The sequence below is a fragment of the Lithobates pipiens genome, unplaced genomic scaffold (assembly GCF_037356315.1).
Source record: "Lithobates pipiens isolate NorthernLeopardFrog02 unplaced genomic scaffold, aLitPip1_a1.2 Scaffold_19, whole genome shotgun sequence".
Taxonomy (NCBI): domain Eukaryota; kingdom Metazoa; phylum Chordata; class Amphibia; order Anura; family Ranidae; genus Lithobates; species Lithobates pipiens.
In genome coordinates this window covers 41,725,501-41,749,250 of record NW_027507764.1, presented here as the reverse complement: position 1 = coordinate 41,749,250, position 23,750 = coordinate 41,725,501, and the positions used below count along the sequence as shown (strand labels likewise).

The 23,750-nt window shown below is 44.8% G+C and overlaps 1 protein-coding gene across 2 annotated transcripts in view; it reads right to left on the bottom strand.

Moving 5' to 3' along the window:
• Positions 1-8,707: 8,707 nt before the first annotated feature.
• CRHR2 (corticotropin releasing hormone receptor 2) overlaps positions 8,708-23,750 on the bottom strand; it is a 543,313-nt gene continuing 528,270 nt past the window's right edge. For both annotated transcript variants that reach the window (XM_077490673.1, XM_077490674.1), the window contains one exon: positions 8,708-18,693. In XM_077490673.1, coding sequence (XP_077346799.1) covers positions 18,553-18,693 — 141 coding nt within the window. In that variant the 3' untranslated portion in view covers positions 8,708-18,552. The remainder of the gene's footprint in view (positions 18,694-23,750) is intronic.

Sequence of the window (23,750 nt, the reverse complement as noted above, 5' to 3'; positions counted from 1 at the left end):
CAGCGTCCCTTAAGTGTCTCCTGTGTTCCCGCTGGGGGGATAACCTTTGGGTGCCTCTGCTGCGCTGTCTCACTATCCATAGGTCTCTCCGGGTAAGCAATGTATGGATCCCCAAAGTATATGTCAATTGTATGTTACGTATTTAGTATATTTGCTTTCATTCCTCTTTTTTTATTGTATGCAATTTTATATATTATATGTTATGTTTGACTATGAAATCATGATTATGATTTACCTTGTAGATGACAATGACTGGCTCCTCCTGAGGAAGCGGTTCACACCACGAAAACATGTAGAGGATTTTTGCCAAGATCTACTATATCCCTTATTATCATTTGGGGTTCATCAACCTTTTGAAGCTTTTTAAGATTAATGCATGGCTATTGATTGTATTTAGATAATTTTGTACAACTGTTTTATTCCCCCGTTTTAATCATGTCTTTCTATTAATAAATTGTTATATTTTAATTATACCCCCCTTAGCGCCGACTGTACGTACATATGTGTCCTCAGCTTTCAGGAGTTATACCGGGGTGATGCCTGCAGCTGCAGGCATAACCCCGGTACCGTTTCTTAGAGCGGGCGGTTGGCCTTTTAGGGCTAACAACCAATGTGGCTAAAAGCCGCTCAATCCTTATCCCGGAGGAGCGAGAGGGGGATGTCCCCCCCTCCCGGCACCTTGCTGTTCCCGGGCCTACCGTCCCACCGGGAGACCAAATCCGTGATCTGACACTTCTGCCGGATAGAGAGAGCCTGACTCAAAACCGGAAATGGCTTGGTTCTAGTCTCCTATGTGTAAACACGGAAGCAACGTCACTTCCGATTTACTCGGCTGCCAATGGCGACAGTATTCAGAATCACAGTTTTTGCGATCTGAATACTTTGAAGTGCAAAGGAGGGATTTGGGGTCTTTTAGACCCCCGATCCCTCCATAAAGAGTACCTGTCACCACCTATTACTGTCACATGTTTACATTCCTTTTGACAGCATTAAAAGTGATCAACTTTTTTTTTTTTTTTTACAGAGACAATGTAAAAAAAAAGAATACGAAAATAAATAAGAAAAAAAATAATGATTTTTTTAACCCCCCCCCCCCCCCCCCGCAAGGTCACGCAGCAAAGAAAACACATACATAAGTCCCACCCACATATGTAAACGGTGTTCAAACCATGCATGTGATGCATGTGATCGCCGCGACCGTCAGAGTGAGAGCAATAATTAAGCAAATTTAAATGTTTTTTTTTTTTTTTTAAAGCGTCGCTTATGGTGATTTTTAGGTACCGTAGTTTGTCGCTATTCCACGAGTGTGCGCAATTTCAAACCATGACATGTTACATATCTATTTACTTGCCATAACATCATCTTTCACTTTATACAAAAAAATTGGGCTAACTTTACTGTTTTGTCTTTTTTTAATTTGTGAAAGTGTCTTTTTTTTCCCAAAAAATTGCATTTAAAAGACCACTGTGCAAATACCGTGCGACATAAAATATTGCAACGATCGCCATTTTATTCTCTAGGGTCTATGCTAAAAAAATATATATAATGTTTGAGGGTTCTAAGTAATTTTCTAGCAAAAAATACAGATTTTAGCTTGCAAGCAACAAATGTCAGAAATAGTCTTAGCCCTTGTACACACGGTCGGACATTCTGCCAACCAAATCCGTTGGATTTTGTCCGATTGATTTTGTCCGACGGATTGTGTCCGAAACTGTTGCATACACACGGTCAGACCAAGTTTGTGGAAAATCCGATCGTTCAGAACGTGATGGCGTTATTTCGTTACGACGGGACTACGTTCAGGCTAGTAGCCAATAGCTTTGGTGTAGCAATTTGATCTGAGCATGCGTGGCACTTTGTCCGATCGGAATTCTCTATTATATGGTTTTGGTAAATCTGAAGGAAAAAATCTGCAGAAAATATGATAATGTGTATGGGGCTTTAGACACGAATCTTTAGATACCGAGATAGTCCAAAACTCTATTTGTGCCAGGGGCATGCTTGGGGCAAAACCATTACTTTTTTTTTTTTTTTTTTTTGAGTTGACTTGATAAAATCAGTCTAAAGGAATTGAAAAAAATTATAATACACGAGTCTACTATTTTTACATAGGTAAAAATAGATGGTCTGTATCCGTTTCCACAAATTGGATCACCTCTGTCCACTCAATTGCTAAGCCCATTGCTAAGTCAAAATGACCTTGCAATGGAATTTGTCCCCAGCTTAGTGAATGTGGTGAAATGATGCTTTTGCAAAGAATGACATATTATGTGCAGGGACAATTTAAAAAAAAAAAAAAAAACATGCCAGAACATGATTGGATTAACCCTTTCGCTGCCAGGGCCATTTTTGCATTTTTTTTGCACACATGTTTAAAACATAATTTTAGGCCTGAAGATTATTTGCTCCTGAATATAATTCCCTGTATGTTTCCAGCGGAAGCTCAATGATTGGAAAGTAAAGGGTTAAAACCCTGGGTATTTGCTGTAGCTACAAAAGGGCTTCCTGAACAACACAGGGCGGACCTGAGGGAGGAGGCCACGCCCTCTGAAACGCGTTGTCCTGGCAAGCACACAGTGTCCTCTGTCAGTCAGATCCATCTGGTTTCTCCCTGTGCTACTTGGTGGTGGAGGCGGCTATAGCTCTGTCCTGACCGGCCGGTCTTTGGAGACAGTAGGTGGCTCTTTTTCAGATCCTCAGTTCTTTGCCATGAGGTGCCATGTTGAACTTCCAGCGACCAGTATGAGAGAGTGAGAGCGATAACACCAAATTTAACACACCTGCTCTTCATTCACAGCTGAGACCTTGTAACACTAAGGGTCAATTCACACTGGGACGACTTGTCAGGCGACTTAGCGGCCTGACAAGTAGCGTCGCGTTCTGTACAATGGAACCATTCTAACTTAGAAAAAGGTTTCTGTACTACTTTGGGGGCGACTTGAGGCGACTTGCTTTGACTTCTATACAGAAATCGTTTTGCAAGTTGCTGCAGCGGTCGCGTCCAGGTCGCCTGAGGCAGTCGTGCTGCAAGTCGTGCTCCCTCAGTGTGAACCGGACCTAACGAGTGACATGACACCTGGGAGGAAAAATGGCTAATTGGGCCCAATTTGGACATTTTCACTTAGGGGTGTACTCACTTTTGTTGCCAGTGGTTTAGACATTAATGGCTGTGTGTTGAGTTATTTTGAGGAGGACAGAAAATTTACACTGTTATACAAGCTGTACACTCACTACTTTACATTGTAGACAAGTGTCATTTCTTCAGTGTTGATGAAAAGATAAAATAAAATATTAACAAAAATGTGAGGGGTGTACTCGTGTACTCACTTTTGTGATTTTATATATATATATATATATATATATATATATATATATATATATATATATTTATATATTTTGTTTGTGTGTATGGATCAGTGACCATGGTGAGTGCGGAGAGCTTTGTTTGCGTCCCTGGTACCTACAGGTTAAAGGGGTTGTAAAGTTATTTTTACTTTTTTTTTTTAAATAACAAACATGTTATACTTACCTCCACTGTGCAGCTCGTTTTGCACAGAGTGGCCCCGAACCTGCTCTTCTGGGGTCCCTCGGCGGCTGTCTCGGCTCCCTCCCGCAAGTACTTCTCACGTTCATGCGAGCTCCCTCGCTATAGTCACTATAGTCACTCGGCCCCGCCCCCCCAGTGTGCCATGTCATTGGATGTGACTGACAGCAGCGCAAGCCAATGGCTGTGCTGCTTTCAATCCATCCGTCCCAGCCAATCAGCGGCCAGGCTGAGCGGCATAGAGGACGTCGGGGGCGAGCGTGGGACTTTCGAGGGGTCAGGTAAGTAAAACGGGGGGGCTGGGGGCACAGGCACTTTTAGATGTTTTTTCACCTTAATATATAGAATGCATTAAGGTGAAAAAATATTTACCTTTACAACCCCTTTAACCCTTATAATATAAGGGAAAAAAATTAAAATGAGCTGCACTAATTATATGCTTACCTGTAGGAACAGGGCTGGTGCAAGGATTTTTGACACCCTAGGCGAAACCTCATTTTGCCGCCTCCCCTTAGCTCCACCCCTGACTTCATCCTTGACTCCACCCCCTTTCCCCTGCCCATGTAACCCCCACCTTTTTGAATGAAGCGCCCATCAAATGCGGCCTCACCAGCGCCCATCAAATGCAGCCTCACCAGCGCCCATCAATGCAGCCTACCAGCGCCCATCAATGCAGCCTACCAGCGCCCATAAAATGCAGCCTCACCAGTGCCCATCAATGCAGCCTACCAGCGCCCATAAAATGCAGCCTCACCAGAGCACCTCAATGCAGTCTCACCAGCACCCATTAATGCAGCCTATCAGTGCCTATCAATGAATGTTTGCTTGCTTCCATTCATTCAGGAGTTGGGACACAGATACAGTCCTCCGCTGCTACTGTACCTCTGACAATATGTGCGAACGGAGCAGCGGTAGTCTGCTGATACTGAGAATTAGTTGCTTGCTGCAGAGAGAAGAGAGTATGAACACCAGTGGCCGGGCGCCCTAGGCAGCAGGGCACCCTAGGCAGCATGGCGCCCTAGGCGGCTGCCTAGTTTGCCTAGTGGTAGCACCGGCCCCTTTGTAGGTACAAGTTTAAAGAAAGGGTTTACTTCCACTTTAACCAGCCACAGCTGACAGAATTCCATTGAAAAGCATTAAGGGCCCTTTCAACAAAGGCTTTCTGATCAGGCCCGTCTGTCAGTTTTTTAGGCGGACCTGATTGGAGCCTCCATTCACCCCTATGGAGCGGCAGATGTCAACGGTGACATGTTTGCTGACACTTGCTGCTATCCATTCCTCTCCACCAAATCCAGATGGATGGTGACCATATTTTCCATCTGGCAGATCGGATCAGATGAAAAAGGATAACCTCCCCAAATCTCCCCCATCTGCTCGCAGGGACCCAAACCCAGCATACAGTACATTGGGCGGAGGACACAGCTCGCACCCACAGTGGGGGGACATCGCAGGATCCTGGGGACAAGGTAATTTTACCTGGATACTGCGATGCAGCCCTGAGTGTAGTTCGGGGTTACCGCTCTTGGTATGGAAAATCCACCCCGAACCACACTCAGGAATAAGAAGGTTAACCCTCTTGGGCATGGAGGTCACCAGAGCTTCACAGGTTGCCACTGAAGTCCTCTTCCCCTCCTCCATGACGACATCACAGAGCTGGTGGATGTTAGAGACCTTGTGCTCCTCCACCTTCCATTTGAGGATGTCCCACAGATGCTCAATAGGGTTTAGATCTGGAGACATGCTTGGCCAGTCCATCACCTTTACCCTCAGCTTCAGGGGTCAAGTCCTGGGCAAAAAAGTGTGGGAACTCCCACCCAAGATCCATTCCCCCACCAAAAAAAAAAAAAAAATGATAAGCTCATATGCATGAACACTTCAAAAGTGGTATTTTTTATCCAATTTTTGTATTGTGTGTATGAAGCTTAACTGTTAGTACATAAAAAAAAAAAAACAATTCTCAATAAACATAAATATGGTAATTCTCTGAATAATCAACATTCATTCAATTGTGCTTCCATGCAAATGTGAACATCATGTTCTGATCTTTATTGGGGAATGTTATTTTGTATATAGAGTGTTTATGTGGTGAGTTTACACTTTTCATTGAACAGAGTTTGGATAACACAGGGTTAAACGGAAAGGTCATAAATGAACTGCACATTATCTGGACAGAATGCTTGGGGAGATAGTGATGTGTTCCTGCTTAGGAGATGTATGTTAGCTTGGGGGGGCTGAAAACTCTGCAGGGCTCCAACACACACTCGCTGCTAATCCAACCCTTCACATATTTCTACATAAACTTCCCTCCTGTTATTAAACTTTGCCAGGTATTGTGCCCAGCTTACCACCCCAAACTGATGTTCCTCCCTCAGCTCACCTCTCTCCCTGCATGTCCTGTGAGCAGAATAGCTGTGCTCCTCCTCTGGGTTCTCTCATCATATGGCACTGAAGATAGAGGAGGGGGGATTCAGCGGGACACACAGAGCAAGTATGCGGGACAAGGGGGGGAGGGGGGGAGGATGAGGAGACAGAAAATCAGGAGGGGCCGGCGAGGAGGAGCGCATTACGAGAGATATGACTAAATATAATCTCTTAGCAGCAGGGACCTGATCTACCCATCAGCTAGCTGTGATTGACAGGTAGATCGAAGCAGAAGCTGTCATGGGGCCCCCTGCTGGCAATGCCTGAATGGTCAGTCCACCCCTGGTGTGCGGCACTTACTATTGCAAGTTGTGTCGGCGGCTGGTGTAGCACCTACCACACAGCTCACATACTTCAAAGTCTTGCAGGACACGGCTGCTAAAGGGAACTGAGTTCCTGTTGTGGAAAAAGTACAGAAACTCCGTTCCCATGCGTTCCCGCAGGACTTGAGCCCTGCTCAGCTTCTTTAGCAAGGCAGTGGTCATCTTGGAGGTGTGTTTGGGGTGGTTATCATGTTGGAATACTGCCCTGTGGCCCAGTCTCTGAAGGGAGGGGATCATGCTCTGCTTCAGTATGTCACAGTACATGTTGGCATTCATGGTTCCCTCAATGATCTGTAGCTCCCCAGTGCCGGCAGCACTCATACAGCCCCAGACCATGACACTCCCACCACCATGCTTGACTGTAGGCAAGACACACTTGTCTTTGTCCTCCTCACCTGGTTGCCGCCACACACGCTTGTCACCATCTGAACCAAATAAGTTTATCTTGGTCTCATCAGACCACAGGACATGGTTCCAGTAATCCATGTCCTTAGTCTGCTTGTCTTCAGCAAACTATATGCAGGCTTTCTTGTGCATCATCTTTAGAAGAGGCTTCCTTCTGGGACGACAGCCATGCAGACCAATTTGATGCAGTGTGCGGCGTATGGTCTGAGCACTGACAGGCACACCCCCCACCCCTTCAACCTCTGCAGCAATGCTGGCAGCACTCATACATCTATTTCCCAAAGACAACCTCTGGATATGACGCTGAGCACGTGACCTCAACTTCTTTGGTCGACCATGGCGAGGCCTGTTCTGAGTGGAACCTGTCCTGTTAAACTGCTGTATGGTCTTGGCCACCATGCTGCAGCTCAGTTTCAGGGTCTTGGAAATCTTCTTATAGCCTAGGCCATCTTTATGTAGAGCAACAACTTTTTATTTCAGATCCTCAGAGAGTTCTTTGCCAAAAGGTGTCATGTTGAACTTCAGTTGACCAGTATAAGAGAGTGAGAGCGAAAACACCAAATTTAACACACCTGCTCCCCATTACACCTGAGAACTTGTAACACTAACGTCACATGTCACCGGGGAGGAAAAATGGCTAATTGTGCCCAATTTGGACATTTTCACTTAGGGGTGTACTCACTTTTTTTGCCAGCAGTTTAGACATTAATGTTGAGTCATTTTGAGAGGACAGCAAATTTACACTGATATACAAGCTGTACACTCACTACTTTACATTGTAGCAAAGTATCATTTCTTCAGTGTTCTCACATGAAAAGATAGAAGAAAATATTTACAAAAATGTGAGGGGTGTACTTACTTTTGTGAGATACTGTATTTCCTTTGTATATTTAGCTTTAAGGCGCTCAGCTACGTGGACTCATACGGCACGCTCCTTTCACTTACAAGCTCAGATGAAAAAACACAAAAGAAGCCGTGAACTATTTGAAATCACATATTTTAATAAATAAAGCTCTGTTTGAGAACAAATGCCTCTTCCTTTTAAGAAACAGGATAAATAAGGTAGAAAAATATTCACACGGCGGCCGCGGCCACGTCATCTGGTGACGCTAAGCACACTTTTATTTTTTAATTTTTTTTTGTAGAAGGCAACAAACAAATTGTGCATGAATTGTCACTGCTCAGCTGCAAATTTCATCAACACTAATAAATATTCATATGAAACAGTAAAAACAGAGTGATAAATATGTCGCTTCATTGGGGGTTTTTTTTTTTTTTTTTACTTATTTGTGAGCAAACATGAACAACAATAATACACAATAAAAAAAAGATGAAACAATCAATAAATAAAGAAATAAGCTTCACTGTACGTTTTTTTTTTTTGTTTTGTTTTTTTTTTTCATAACAAGAATGATCACAAAATATTAATAGACCTTTTTTTTTTTTTTTTAAACTTTCTCTTTGGAAACATTTAGCTGCAAACAATAAAAAGTAAATTAATATTAAGAATTGAAGAGTGTGAATCCCGTTGATATGTCTGCGATTATTTGGACTTTTTTTTTGGGTTCCAAAAAAACTTTTCATTTGGTTCCAAAAAAATAAAAAATCTATTGTGTGGTCATACTTAATGGGAAACAGCACACAAAAGAGATCTGTCCGTGTTAGGTGGAGGGGAGCAGGGTTCAAAACCTCCCCAAGTCTTTAATTACTTGACCTCTGGAAGATTTACCCCCCCTTTTCTGAACAGGCCATTTTTTGAGATTCGGCCCTGCGTTACTTAACAGACAATTGCGCGATCCTGCAACACTGTACCCAAATAAAATTGATGTCCTTTTTTTCCCCACAAACAGTTTTCTTTTGGTGTATTTGATCGCCTCTGCGCTTTTTATTTTTTGCGTTATAAACAAAAAAAAAAATTTATTTTGCGTTATAAACAAAAACCGTCAATTAAAAAAAAAAAAAAAATATATATATATATATATATATATATATATATATATATATTTTTTTTTTTTTTACTTTCTGCTATGAAACATATCCAATAATAGAAAAAAAAATCGAATTTCTTCATCAATTTAGGCCAATATGTATCCTGCGACATGTTTTTCAGTAAAAAAAAAAAAATGCGCATATTGATTGGTTTGCGAAAAAGTTATAGCGTTTACAAAGTAGGGGATAGGCTTATAAATTTTTTTTTTTAAACTAGTAATGGAGGCGATCAGCGACTTATAGCAGGACTGGGATACTGTGGCGGACAAATCAGACACCTAACTGACACTTTTTGAAGACCAGTGACACTAATACAGTGATCAGTGCAAAAAAAATATGCACTGTCACTGTACCAATCACACTGGCTGGGAAGGGGTTAACACCAGGGGGGATCAAAGGGTTAATTGTGTGCCTAGCTCGAGTCCGCAGTACCCGCCACTGGGCTTGTGCTAATGCCGTGTACACACGATCGGAATTCTCGTCGGAAAAAGCGCGGGTGGCTTTCCCTACAGAATTCCGATGGAATTCCGCTCAAGCTGTCTTGCCTACACACCAAATTCCGATCATTTAGAACGCGGTGACGTACAACACATATGACGGGACTAGAAAAAGGAAGTTCAATAGCCAGTAGCCAATAGCTTCCGTCTCGTAGTTGAATCTGAGCACATGTGTCGGAATTGCATACACACGATCGGAATTTCCGATAGAAAGTTTTTCCGTCTGGAAAATTGAGAACATGCTATCAATTTTTGGCTGGAGGAAATTCGGACAGCTAAATTCCGATGGAGCGTACACACGGTCGTATTTTACGATGAAAAGCTCTCATCGGTCTTTTTCTGGCCGGAATTCCGATCGTGTGTATGCGGCATAAGTGTGATCTCAATGGGAGTGGGTCACCGGCGGCGCGAGTGCGCGCCCCAGACCCGGAAAGGTCAGGTCACATACTAGGTACGTGATCTGGCACAGCGCGGCCGCCCTGCTGCAGTATAATCGGCAGTGGGCAGCCAGGAAGAGGTTAAAGCGGCAGTAAACTCAGTTTTGCAACTTTTACCTACAGGTAGGCTTCTAATAAAGCTCTTCTCGGGTCCCCTGCTGGTGCTCCAGGCCCCTCCTCTGCCCCTCCATTGGGGCACTTGTGCATGCTTGCTCCTGAGCCCTGCTGCTACGTATATTGACACAGCCCCGCCCCCCGCTCTCTCGTCATTGGCTTTGATTGACAACAGTGGGAGCTGATGGCTCCCGGTGCCCCCAGCAAAACCAGTGAGGGAATAGAAGAAATGCAGATGCGCATGGGTGAGGGGTCAAAACTATTTAAATACACTCAATAAGCAATACTAGAACATTAAGTCCTCACTTACCTCTGTAGCTACAAGCATTGTGGTGAAATTAATTTGCACAAATTACAAGAGAGGCACTGAAATGACATCTCTTCCCCCCTGGCAGCAGGGACTTTTCAGCCTGCCAGCCATCTGATGTTAAGCCATTGAAAACCAATTGCAGAGTTTCTGCTGTCATCTTAGAGCAGGGGTCTCAAACTGGTGGCCCTCCAGCTGTTTTGCAAGACTACAAGTCCCATGAGGCCTAGCAAGGCTGACAGTTACAAGCATGACTCCCAGAGGCAGAGGCATGATGGCACTTGTAGTTTTGCAACAGCTGGAGGGCCACCAGTTTGAGACCCCTGTCTTAGAAGATGAATTACTCCATAGTACCCACAGCTACAAAGGTCACTGATGGCTTTAAAAAAAAATTATTTTACTGCTTGTAAAGAATATTCAACTATTTTAATGTCCTAAGGCCCGCTCCCACCATAGAAACTTAGTCAAGATGCGTTCTGGATGCATTTCCGCATGTGCGTTTTTTTATGCTTTCCAGTGCATTTTCCCCCCTCTGTTTTTCTTCACCTTGAGGCTCGGGTTCTCACTAGCACAATACGGAGACCACTGCGATTCCTGTGCAGGTTCCCGATCGCATCTAACTCGCAGGCAGTCCACGCTGCTCTCTGCGAACCGCTGCGAGTGTCAATATGAAGATAATGCCACCCTCAAAATTGGATCCCAGAACGCAATGTGAACTGTGGAATCGGATTGCATGGGTCCGAACACCAGACCAAAAAAAAAGAGTCCGGTACCATTTTGGTGCAAATGTAATGTGATTTCAGCCCTACAAACTACGGCTGAATTCGCACCAGGCAGACATCGCTTGTGAGACAATGCAGTGCGAATCGCATGCAGTGTCTGCCATCGAGCCATTGTGAACCCAGCCTAAATGGGGACATGTGCGTTCCGGTTTGGCATGTTTATGTGCGTTCCAGTTTGCTTTTTTATTGCGTTTTACCCCGGTCCAGTAAAAAAATCAGCATGTTCTACTTTTTTTTTCTGGAACTGGAAAGCCCTGGAACTGCAAGCACTGGTGTGAACTATGCCATTGGAAACCATATGACCTACTTTCCATGCGTTTCTGATGCAGAAAATAAAACGCACTGGACTGCATGTGGTGTGAACCTTTTGTCTGGGCACAAGTGAGCTCTCCCTGCCAAATGTCCAACCGCAGCGAAGGATCAATGAGAGGTTAAAGCTCATTCCACTCCACCTATAAAAGATAAATCTGGTTTTCGGGTGTTGCTTCCCTTTAAGCGCAATAAGGCAAATTTGTCCATAATCTTACCGAGTTTGTCATTGCTGTTCAGACCTTGGAAGGCACTTGCATCAACGCCTTTCTTAAATTGGCCATACACGGAAAGACTTTTTTTTTTTTGCTTTTAATACTTCATACCGTTTTGTGAGGTGATTGTGAAGCCCGTGTACCAAAAAAGTTCTCATTGGCCAGCTGACCCAATTGTAATTTGCTCTTTGTAAAAACTATCTTGTAAATGGGAAATATCGGCTGCATTGTCCAAGATCACGTATGTACCATAGTTATCAGGGCCGTCTTTAACGCGGGGCACTGCCAGAAAATAATTGATGAGTGGATTCGGAAAGGCCCAAGAAAATGTTTGCCCAGGGTCCAATCAATATTAAAGACGGCCTTGATAGTTATAAATAATCAATGTGTGTTGATGAATCTTTTGAAAGTCCAACCATTTAAAGGGGAGGGCCAGATGAAATTTTTTTTTTTTTTTTAAGTCAGCAGCTACAAACACTGTAGCTGCTGACTTTTAATAAGCGCACTTACCTGTCCTAGGGTGCCTGCGATGTCGGCCGCCCGAGGCCAACCCGTCTCTCGGGTCCCGGGGCCGCCTTTCTATCTAAGGGAAACAGCAGTGGAGCCTTGCGACTTCACTTCCCATTTCCTACTGCGCATGTGTGAGTCACGCGGCGCTTTGTGAATGGGGCACGCTGTGTTCTGGGACACACACAGTTCCCAGAACACACCGTGCCCCATTCCGTAGAAGACAACACGAGGAGGTGAGAAGACCGAAAATCACTGCAGAGTAGGAAAAGGCAGATTAGGATGATCTGCCTAGCAACAGGCATTTCTGATAACTAAAAAAAAAAATGTAATTTATTTTTTCAAACATTTTAATGTAATTTAGTTTTTTAGGATGGCCCTCCACTTTAAAGACTTCTAAATCTCCGTGTATGGCCACCTTTAGCCAATTAAACCTGAGATGACTGTTTATGTGTATGCTACTTTTAACCCCCCCCCCCCATGTACATGATGCCAGCCAAATATTGCACACCGATTGTCCAGCAAATTGTAATAATGAGATGGATATTTTTAAAGGTTTCCCTGCGTAAACATCTAGGTAGTCAATGATTAGTGTTTTAGTACTTATTTCTGGGTAAAAAGGTTGCCAAACATCTTTACAACATGTTTCAACCCCAACTATTAAAAGTCAGCTCTTAAGTATAAAAATGCACTTTAATATACATTGGTTTCTTTAAATTATCCAGGAGAATCATGCAAGTTTGCAAATATAATCTTTGATATTTTTACCTTGTTCCTGCTATCCCCTGAGAGTTGTACTGGGATCAGGGCCGTCTTTAAGGCAGGGCAAAAGGGGCAGCTGCCCTGGGCCCTGTCATTGTTGTGGGGCCCAAAGCAGCTGCCTCATACTTGCCAACTATCCCAGTTTACATTCCCTTGAAGTTTTAGTCCTGTGCTGCTACTAATGCTGCCCAGCTCTGCCCTATTGTTGTGTACAGATGACTCACCTGCAGACCTGTGTTTACATGTAAATACTGGCATTCATATGTAAATAGCAGTGACATGCATATGTAAATAGCTGAGGCCAACTCCGTTGATATGTAAATAAAGGCAGCATTCATAGGTATATCCTGCCCCCCTGCAGTGAGGAGAAGATGTACTGTAACCTATAGCAACCAGTGAGCAGTATTACTGTACAGCAATCTCTAGCAGCCAATCAACAAGCAGAAATGTGCTTTAACCTCTAGCAACTAATCAGTGAGCCTTAAGGAGTGCTGTAACCTCTAGCAACCAGTCAGTGAGCAGTAATGATATGCTGTAACCTCTGGCAACCAATCACAATCGCTGCCCGATCTGATACAGTAAACTGATTTTAAGTCTAGCTACTATTTATTGTATGTCTCAGAGAAGGTGGAGAGCGAAATTGCATGGGGGGAGGGGGGCCCTAAGAAAATTTTTGCCCAGGGTCCAGTCAATATTAAAGACGGCCCTGACTGGGATCAGGGGTGTACTGACCGTTTGGCCACTCGGGCACTGCCCGAGGGCCCCATGCCACTAGGGGGCCCCATCAGGATGGCCAGCCTCAGTAAAACCAGGGACAGTATGTAAAAATCTGTGTTTTTTTTACATCTGCCTCTGAAATGTCCCTGGAGAGTGAGGGCATGAAGCAGCATTTTTACATCTTTGTGAGGACACTTGTGTTGAGGGGTGTGGCTGTTACTCAGCTCTGTCAGCACAGAGCACTGGAGAGTGTGAGCTGATACTCAGCTCTGTCAACACAGAACACTGGAGAGTGTAAGCTGTTACTCAGCTCTGTCAACACAGAACACTGGAGAGTGTGAGCTGTTACTCAGCTCTGTCAACACAGAACACTGGAGAGTGTTAGCCCTTGTACACACTGTCGGACATTCCGACAACCAAATCCGTCGAAACTGTTGCATACACACGGTCGGACAAAGTTGTCGGAAAAATCCAATCATTCAGGAGGTGATGACGTAATTTCGCTACGACGGGACTACGTTCAGGCTAGTAGCCAATAGCTTTGATGTAGGAATTTGATCTGAGCATGCGTGGCACTTTGTCCGATCGGAATTCCCTACACATGATTGGAGTATGTCCGATCGGAGCATTTTGTCGGAAAATGTTACCAACAAGTTGGAAAACTTGGTCCGTCGGGTACTCCGACGGAAACAGTCCGATGGAGACCACACACAGTCGGAATATCCGACAAAACGGTCCGATCATTCCGTCGGAATCTCCGACCGTGTGTACAAGGGCTAAGCTGTTACTCAGCTCTGTCAGCACAGAGCACTGGAGAGTGAGGGCATGAGGCAGCATTTTTACTGAAAGGAGAAACAAAAACAAGGACAGCTATTCAAAATTTTGGAGTGTAGCAATGACTGGGTGCAGTAGATACATCTACAGGTATATCAAGGATGCTTTCTTTCATATAGCCAAAGAACAAATAATTCCATAGTAGCAAGTCTTCACCTCTTCCCCTCCCTAGAGTTTTCCATGTGAAATATGCACTGTATATACCATTATGTATCAGTATGTTACCCAACACACCTCACAAGGGCATCTGAATGCTGAACAAAAGTTACAACAGGACCTCCTTTCAACCTCTTTTCCTAAATGTTCAGCATTATTGTAAATTGTATTTTTCCTATAAAATATTTTTATGTAGAATTTTTTTATTTTTATTTATTTTTTGCTTTTAAAACTATTTAAAATTAAACACTCTTGCAAACTTTATTCTGTACCACTAGCCGCCATCCATTGTTCTGAAAACGGGACAAAGGAAAAAAAATGGTTTTGCCATTTCTGCAAAAGATCTCATCCCACTACAATTTCCTTTAAAACAGATCTTGCATTATGGGCACTTGAAAAATACCCAGGTCTGGCAAGTATTTTTTTTTCTTTTGGTACCCAAAGAAAATGTAAAAACAAAACATAGCTCTGGTTGCAAAACTCACCTCCTCTCTAGCACTGCCCCCACAGTAATTCCTTCTCACCACTAGATGTCCTCAGTCTTCAGAGTTGAATGACACAGCTCAAGACTGAGGATATCCTGTACATATCCTGTACAGTCCGCTCAAAATTAGCATGGACGGACTTGGCCACACACGACGAACGAACAGTCCGCTGAAACCGTGCGCGATGACGTGAACGGCACGTACGACGGGACTAGAAAACGACGTCCTATACACTGCAATGCAAACTTCGGCGTGTAAATCCTTTCTGAGTATGCGCGGAACTTAGTTTGACGAACAAGCCTACACACGAGGGGACTGTTCGCTGAAACAAAGTTTCAGCGGACAGTTTTTCGGAATTTCCGAAAAACTTTGTTCAGCAGACTGTCCGCTGAAACTGTCCGCTGAAAGCCCACACACGAGCGGACTGTCCGCCGAAACACTGTTCAGAGGACAAAGTTGAGAGAACAGTCCCCGCGTGTGTACGCGGCCTTAGTGTAGGTCAGCGTTTCTCAACTCCAGTCCTCAGGGCGCCCCCAACAGGTCATGTTTTCAGGCTTCCCATTATTTTGCACAGGTGATTTGATCAGTTTGACTGCCTTAGTAATTACCAAAGCTGTTTCATCTGAGGGAAATCCTGAAAACATGACCTGTTGGGGCGCCTTGAGGACTGGAGTTGAGAAACACTGGTGTAGGGCATTACGGGACCACTCCATAAATACAGCTCCCTGTACTTATATACATTGATGCAGAGAATGGTCCTGAGATCACATCGGTACCAATCTTTGCATCACTGAAGACCACCCACCACTGGAGAAGACTCAAAGAGAACACTGTGCTTCATGTAACCTGCCTTTGAGTGCAGGTCATCATGGGACCCCCCCAAATGGGCGTCATGACAGCACCCTGTACTTACATACAATGCTGGAGAGAATGGTCCTTACATCACCACCAATCTCTGCATCATTGAGAACTGCCTACTGCTAGAAAAGATCCATAGAGGAGGAGGACAATGCATCTCATGTAACCTGCCTGTAAGCGTGGGATGTCATTGCCCCCCCCCCCCCCCCCCCAATGGATGTCATGATGGTCTTCTACATTTATCTACAATGATGGAGAGAGTTGTCTTCACATCACCACATCAGCGCCGATCTCTGCAGGACCACCCACCACTGGAGAAGACACAGAGGAAGAGGTCACCAACTCTGCCTGTGAGTGTAGGGCATCATGGGACCCCCGCCCTCCCCCAACCAGTCATCACAACAGCCCCCTGTACTTACCTACAATGATGGAGGGCATGGTCTCCATACCACCACCATTCTCTGCATTATTGAAGGCCGCCTACCACTGGGGAGGATCCAAAGAGGAAGAAGACACTGTGCAACACCTAACCTGCCTATGAGTGTGGGGTGCTACGGGACACCCTTAAGCAGCCGTCACAGCAGATACCAATACAATGATGGAAGAGGATGGTGCTCATATCACTACATCAGTGCCGATCTTTGCATCATTGAGGACTGCTGACCGGTGGAGAAGACCCAAAGAGGAAGAGGACACCGCACATCACCTACCCTGCCTGTGCTTGTAGTTCATCATGAGACCCCCCTAAATGAGCGCCATGACAGTCCCCTGTACTTATATGCAATGAGTTAGAGAATGATCCTCACATCAGTACCGATCACTGCATCATTGAGGACTTTGTGCCACTGGAGAAGATCCTAAGAACTGCTTACTGCTGCAAAAGATCCAAAGAGGAAGAGGAAAATACAAGGCATGTAACCTGCCTGTGAACGTGGGAAGTCATTGGTCTCCCCCCCCCCCCCCAACTGGAGGTCATGACAGGCCCGTACACTTATATAAAATGTTGGAGAGAGTGGTCTGCACATCACCACATCAATGCCGATCTCTACATCATTGAGAACCACCCCCCTCCGCAGAAGACCCAAAGAAGAAGAGGACAATGCATGTCATGCAACCTGCCTGTGAGTGTAGGACATCATTGGTCCCCCCCCCCAAAATGGATGTCATGATAGCCCCCTAAACATATATACAATGATGGAGAGAGTGGTTGTCACATCACTGCATCAGTGCCGATCTCTACATCATTGAGTACCACCCACCACTGCAGAAGATCCCAAAGAGGAAAAGGACAATGCATGTCAGGCAACCTTTCTGTGAGCGTAGGACAACATTGGTCCTCCTCACCCAAATGGATGTCATGACAGCCCCCTAAACTTATTTACCATGATGGAGAGAGTGGTCTTCACATCACCACATCAGTGCCGATCTCTGCATCATTGAGGACTCAAGAGGAAGAGGACAATGCATGTCATGCACCCTGCACGTGAGTGTAGGACATCATTGGTCCCCTCCCCCAAATGGATGTCATGACAGCCCCCTACACTTATATACAATGTTGGAGAGAGTGGTGCACATTAGTGCCGATCTCTGCATCACTGAGGACCACCCACCACTGGAGAAGAAATAGGGCATGCGCATTACCTAACCTGCCTAAAAACATCTGGTAAAGGTTAAGTATACAAAAAGAGAGCATAAAATACAGCAGGGTCTCTGGGGGAAGCATAGATTGGGGCATTAAATGGCAAGTTTCAGCATGACATAATTATAGACCAGAGTCTCTAGTGCTACCGACTGGTCTAGATATATCTATAATTATCTCGTGGATGAATGTATTCTGGATCTGACATATTACTTTAGATTGACTTGAGCTTAGCCCTGGTATAGCTTGACTGTTGGCACCACATTTTACGAGACCAGCAGCACAGAGACTCTAATGCCGAGTACACACGATCGGACTTTCCGCCAACAAAACCGTGGATTTGTGTTCGAAGGTTGTTGGCTCAAACTTGTCTTGTATACACACGGTCACACAAATGTTGGCCAACAATTCCAAACGTAGTGAGGTACAAGCGGTACGGCGTGATATCTCCATTCCAAACGCTAGTTTTACAAGACCGAGCGCTGCTGGCTTGGCCTTGATTCCCAGCATGCGTGTTTGTACTTTGGACTTTTGTCCGACGGACTTGTGTACATGCGCTCGGAAAGTCCGACAACAGACATCTGTTGGGGGAAAATTTGAGAACATGCTAGTCAACATTTGTTGGAGGAAAGTCCAACAACAATTGACCGGTGGAGAATCCGCCAACAGGCCCGCCAACAGCCTGACAGCCAACATTTCCTGTCGGAAAATCCGATCGCGTGTACGCGGCATAAGACCTTGAAATCGGCATTGGTTTTGTCCAGATCTGCAATCAGCAGCAAGCAATTGGTTGAGGCCAGGCTTTGCTCTTCAAGGCCCAACATGGGTCATTTCTTTAAAACACATTCACTTACTTTACACAGCTAAGAAAGCAAAGTACATCACACTGTTGGGAAAGATATTTTTTCACTTAATTACCATTTATGATTTTTTTTTTTTGTGCAAGGTCCATTGTAAAACCATCTTCAGCCTTTTCTTCTGAGACGTGGGTTGAAATAGATTCTGTCTAAACTCTCTGTCCGCTAAATATAATTGCGTGGCTCTTCCAAAACGAGATGTCTCCATTGTTGTGCTTACAATACTGAATCCAACATCACGAGCACTCAGCCGTGGATCTTTTTTTTTTTTGTTCTGAGCACGCCCCTCCCGTGAAGCTCCAGGGACAAAAGGTAGGATATGTTCACTGACACGTCACAGTGAGAATCTAGGAAATAAAAAAAAAGTTGCAAAAGCTCCAGAGGTCCGCGGTATTCAAACAGCCGCCGTTTGCTTTATGCTGTGAAAGCTGATCCGCGTGGGAGACGTTGGTATAGACATGGCGCGGGCCACGCGAACGCGGAGAGAATGGTGATCCTGCCAGCGGTGCCATCGCTTCCTGGCAGCCGATCGGACCTGAAAACGCAAAACGCAAAATTTTATTCATTCGTTTTACCAAGGCGAATAAAACTAAGACGTCTACTGACAAAAAATAATATTTTTCCAGGTATTTTATGGGATGAATCACAACAGTTGTGCCTGCTAATAAAGCCTCTAGTTACCAATCTGCCAATAAAGTGGCAAATTTAAAAAAACGACTTATATGATGCAGATTGTTGCTGCCATTACACAGCAGCTTTTGTCTTTCCGAGTCTTGTAACAAGCCAAGCTGACCAGCAAATGTGCCAGTTGGAAAAGTTGGAAAAGGCACTGGTAGGGGTGCTTACAACAGCTTTCATTTACATGATTTAGAATTTTTTTTCCAAATTGAAAAAAAAAGTTTCTGTAACTACTATTTAATCGCCACTTGCTTTTTTATTTTTTGCTAAATAAACAAAAAAAGGCCAAAATTGTTTAAAAAGAAAAACGTGTTTTTGTTCGTTTCTGTTATACAATTTTGCAAATAAATAACCTTTCTTCACAAATTTAGGTCATTCTGATATATTTCCTTGGTGAAAATAACCCAACTCAGTGTATATTATTTAGTCTGTAGGAAAGTTTTGGACTCCACAAATTATGGGATATATATCTGTTCTTGAGGCCCAAAAACAAATACCCCCCAAATGACCCTTTTTGGAAAGTAGACAGTCCAGGGTATTTGGTAAGAGGCATGGCAAGTTTTTTGAAGTTGTAATTTTTTGTCACATTTTTTTTACTGTCACCAGTTCAATACAGCATTATATACTGATGTGGTGGTGATCAGGGACACTGCCTGGTGATAGTATGAAAACAATATTAACAAAAAATAAAAACATTTTAAATATTTTTTTAACTTTTATTTTTAATCTTTTTTTTAAAAATGTTTTCTTTTTTTTTGTTACAATTGTTTTTTAACACACTGTTACCAGAGCACTACATTGTTAACATAATAACACTGTACTACTCTTGGGAAGTGATCAGGATTTTTTTTCTCCCTAAATCAGAGTACTGATTGCCACTTTAAGCAAGCTGCTAGCAGGCTTTCAACAAGCTTCAAGAAGTGCTGAAGCCTGCTAGCAGCCTAAAATGGACCTTCCGCTCATCGGAATCCTCCCCCCCTCCGGCGCCACAATTGGCACCTTTCAGGGGGGAGGGGGGTGCAGTTACCTGGATAATCCAGGTAACTGCACCCACTTCAGGGATAGCTCTTTGCCGAAAGGGGCGTAGATTACGCCCCTTTCCGCAAGTGCCCGCCCCCTTCCGCAAGTGCCCCGCTGCCTGCTGGGAAACACACAGATCCCAGAGGCAGCGGGGACCGTCCTTATTGCGCAGCGCGGCTCGCGCATGCGCAGTAGGGAACCGGGAAATGAAGCCGAAAGGCTCCATTTCCTGATTCCCATACCCAAGATGGCGGCGGCAGCACCCGAGTACCGATCTAGAGATCGGCTTCGGGTGCCGACATTGTGGGCGCGCTGGACAGGTAAGTGTCACTATTTTAAAAGTCAGCAGCTGCAGTATTTGTAGCTGCTGGCTTTAAAAAATAAAAAAATAAATAAAAAAAAACGCGGAGTCCCGGCGGACTCCCGCTTTAAGATAACAATAACAGTAAAATAATCCTAATGTCGCGTACACACGATCGGAATTTTGGTCGGAAAAAGCTCTGATGTTTTTTCCGGCAGAATTTTCTGATGGGATTCCGCTCAAGCTGTCTTGCATACGCACGGTCACACAACTTTCGACCGTCAAGAACGCGGTGACGTACAACACTACCGCGAGCCAAGAAAATTAAGTTCAATGCTTCCACACTTGCGTCAAATTGTTTCCGAGCATGCGTAGGAATTTTGTGTGTTGGAATTTGTACAGATGATTGGAATTTCCGATCAGAACTTTTTCTGACTGCCAGCAAAAGTCTGATGGAGCAAAAACACGGTCGCATTTTCTGACCAAAAGCTTTCATCTGACTTTTGCTGGCGAAATTTCCGATCGTGTGTACGGGGCATAAGAGTTTATTATACTACGGGTCCAGTGTTTCCACTTTCCTCAACTATTCATAATGAATGGGCTGTCTTAACATAGTGCACACTAACACTTGCCATAAAGCTCTTTAACGTGTGTGCATTAACCACTTAGGGACCGGGAAGGATTTGCCCCCTTAGGCCCGGTTCACACCGCTGCGGGGGGAGATCCGGATGTGATTCGCACAGCAAATCACATCCGATCTCCGTAGCGCTGCGAGTTCAGCCATACAGATAGTATGGCTGAATTCGCAGCGCTCCCGCAGCAAACTCGCACGGGACCCTTTTTTTGGTCCGCAACAGAATCGGATCGCATGGGGGTTCACACCATGCGATCCGATTCCTGTGCGAGTTGGCAGATCGCACTGCGATATGCGGACGGATCTGGGGGTGTCATTAACATAACATTGACACTCCCAGCCGTCCGCATAGGGCAGTGTGAACTGCCGGCGGGAGGTGTGCGATGCGGGAAAACGCCGCGGATTCGCGGCGTTCCCGCATCGCAGCGGTGTGAACCCGGCCTTAATGACCAGGCCATTTTTCGCTTTAACTAACAATTGCGCGGTCGTGAGTCTTTGCACCCAAACAAAATTTTTCTCACAAATAGAGCTTTCTTTTGGTGGTATTTAATCACCTCTGCGGTTTTATTTTTTTGTGCTATAAACAAACAAAGACGACAATTCTGAAAAAAAAAATAACAATATATTTTACTTTTTGCTATAATAAATATCCTCCAAGAAAATGTAAACAAATAATTTTCTTCATTAATTTAGGCCAATATGTATTCTACATATTTTTGGTAAAAAAAATCAAAAAATCACAAGAAGCATATATTAATTGTTTTTTTTACTTGTAATGGTGGTGATCAGTGTTTTTTTTTAGCGGGATTGCAGCATATATATCGGACACTTTTGACACTTTTTTTGGGACCAGTGACATTTATACAGCGATCACTGCTATAAAAATGCACTGATTACTGTATAAATGTCACTGGCAGGGAAGGGGGTTAACACTAGGGATCAATTTAAGGGGTTAAATGTGTTCCCTGGGAAGGTGTTTCTAACTGTGGGGGGGGGGGGGACTGACTGGAGGAGGAGGAGAGGGATTGCTGTTCCTAATCCCTAGGAACAGACAATCTCTCTCTCCTCCCCTGGCAGAATGGGGATCTGTTTGTTTACACTGACAGATCCCCGTTCTGGCTCTCTGTGGAGCGATTGCAGGTGGCCGGCGGACAGTGCAGCTGCTGGCCACGTGCATCGGCTTTGGCCATGCACTGTGGGTGCGTGCGTGCGCCCACTGTATCTATTGCCTGTACGACCACAACATACAGGGATATACAATGTAAAGCCCCATACACACTATCAGTTTTTCTGCTGAGTTTTTCCTTTACCAGATTTACCAAAAACATAATATGAGGTCAAACCTTAGGAGTTTCAATTTGCATGCAATCAGGCAGGCCCTTGCACTTTTTGGTAAATCTGAAAGAAAAAATCTGCAGAAAATCTGATAGCGTGTATGGGGCCTAATACTGACATATAATCACACACATAGGTTGGACTTGATGAACTTGTGTCTTTTTTTCAACCTCACCTACTATGTAACTATGTTAATGTCAGGGCTGGCTTAGCCCTTCCTATTCTGGGCTGGCTGCTCAGCTGTTGCTAATTGCCAGCTCTCATCTCTCTCCACAGTTACCCGCTGTTCCTGATCCTGCTCGTCTGACCTGCCTACTTAAAGCTGTCCAGTTCACTTCACCTCTGCCTTCGCCTTGGTCACATCACAAGAAACCATCTCCTGCGGTTCTGTTTAAAGACTGGATTTCTGACATCCCTTCTGGCTCCTTATCCTGCTTGCTGTTGCTCTACTTGGATCCCTGACTTCTGGCCTGGCTGATTACCCGATCTGGTTATTGAACTCTGGCCTGGCTGACTACTCTATCCGGTTACTGGACTCTGGCTATGCTTTGACTACGCTTTTTCTATTTACCTTTTTATTTTTACTTAAAGAGGAGCTGCACCTAAAAAAAAAAATATTAAAAGCCAGCAGCTACTAATATTGCAGCTGCTGACTTTTAATAATATCACACTTACCTGTCCCAGGTTCCAGCGATGTCGGCGGCAGATAACGAGCGATCGCTCGTCTCGCTGCAGCCACCGCCGCCATCCTCTGTCAGGGAATCGGGAAGTGAAGCATGAGGGCTTCACTGCCCGGTTCCCTACTGCGCATGCGCGAGTTGCGCTGCGCTTCTCTTATGGTCCCCCGCTGTGTCTCTGGGAACTGTGCGTTTCCCAGAACACAACGGGGGGCGGAGCCATGCGGGGGTGGGCGGAGTCATGCGGCGGTCTGGCCGGAAGTGGGTGCAGATACCTGGATTATCCAGGTAACTGCACCCCCCTCCCCCCCGAAAGGTGCGGATTGTGGCGCCGGAGGGGGGGAGGGATAATACTAGCGGAACTTCCCCTTTAGGGTGAAGAACCGCTTTAATAAACAAGTGTGATTTAAAGGGGTTGTAAAGGTAAATGTTTTTTCACCTTAATGCATTCTATGCATTAAGGTGAAAAAACATCTGACAGTGTCTGCGCCCCCAGCCCCCCCTGTTTTACTTACCTTACCCCTCGAAAGTCCCGCGCTCGTCCCCCGACGTCCTTTCCACCGTTTAGCCTGGCCGCTGATTGGCTGGAGTAGATGGATGGAAAGCAGCGCAGCCATTTGCTCGCGCTGCTGTCAATCACATCCACTGACGCAGAGCACAGGGGGGCGGGCCGTGTGATACAGCGAGCGGCTATAGCCGCTGGCTGTATCACGTGAGCGCGCCCTCAGATGCTTCTCACCATGTGAGGGAGCTCGCATGAACGTGAGAAGCACCTGCGGGAGGAAGCAGAAGAGCAGGTTCGGGGGCCACTCTGTGCAAAACGAGCTGCACAGTGGAGGTAAGTATAACATGTTTGTTATTTAAAAAAAAAAAAAAATCACTTTATAATTACTTTAATTGTACTTCTGCCTTGGTCTGATTCATGGTTTCTGACAGCGATATGATGT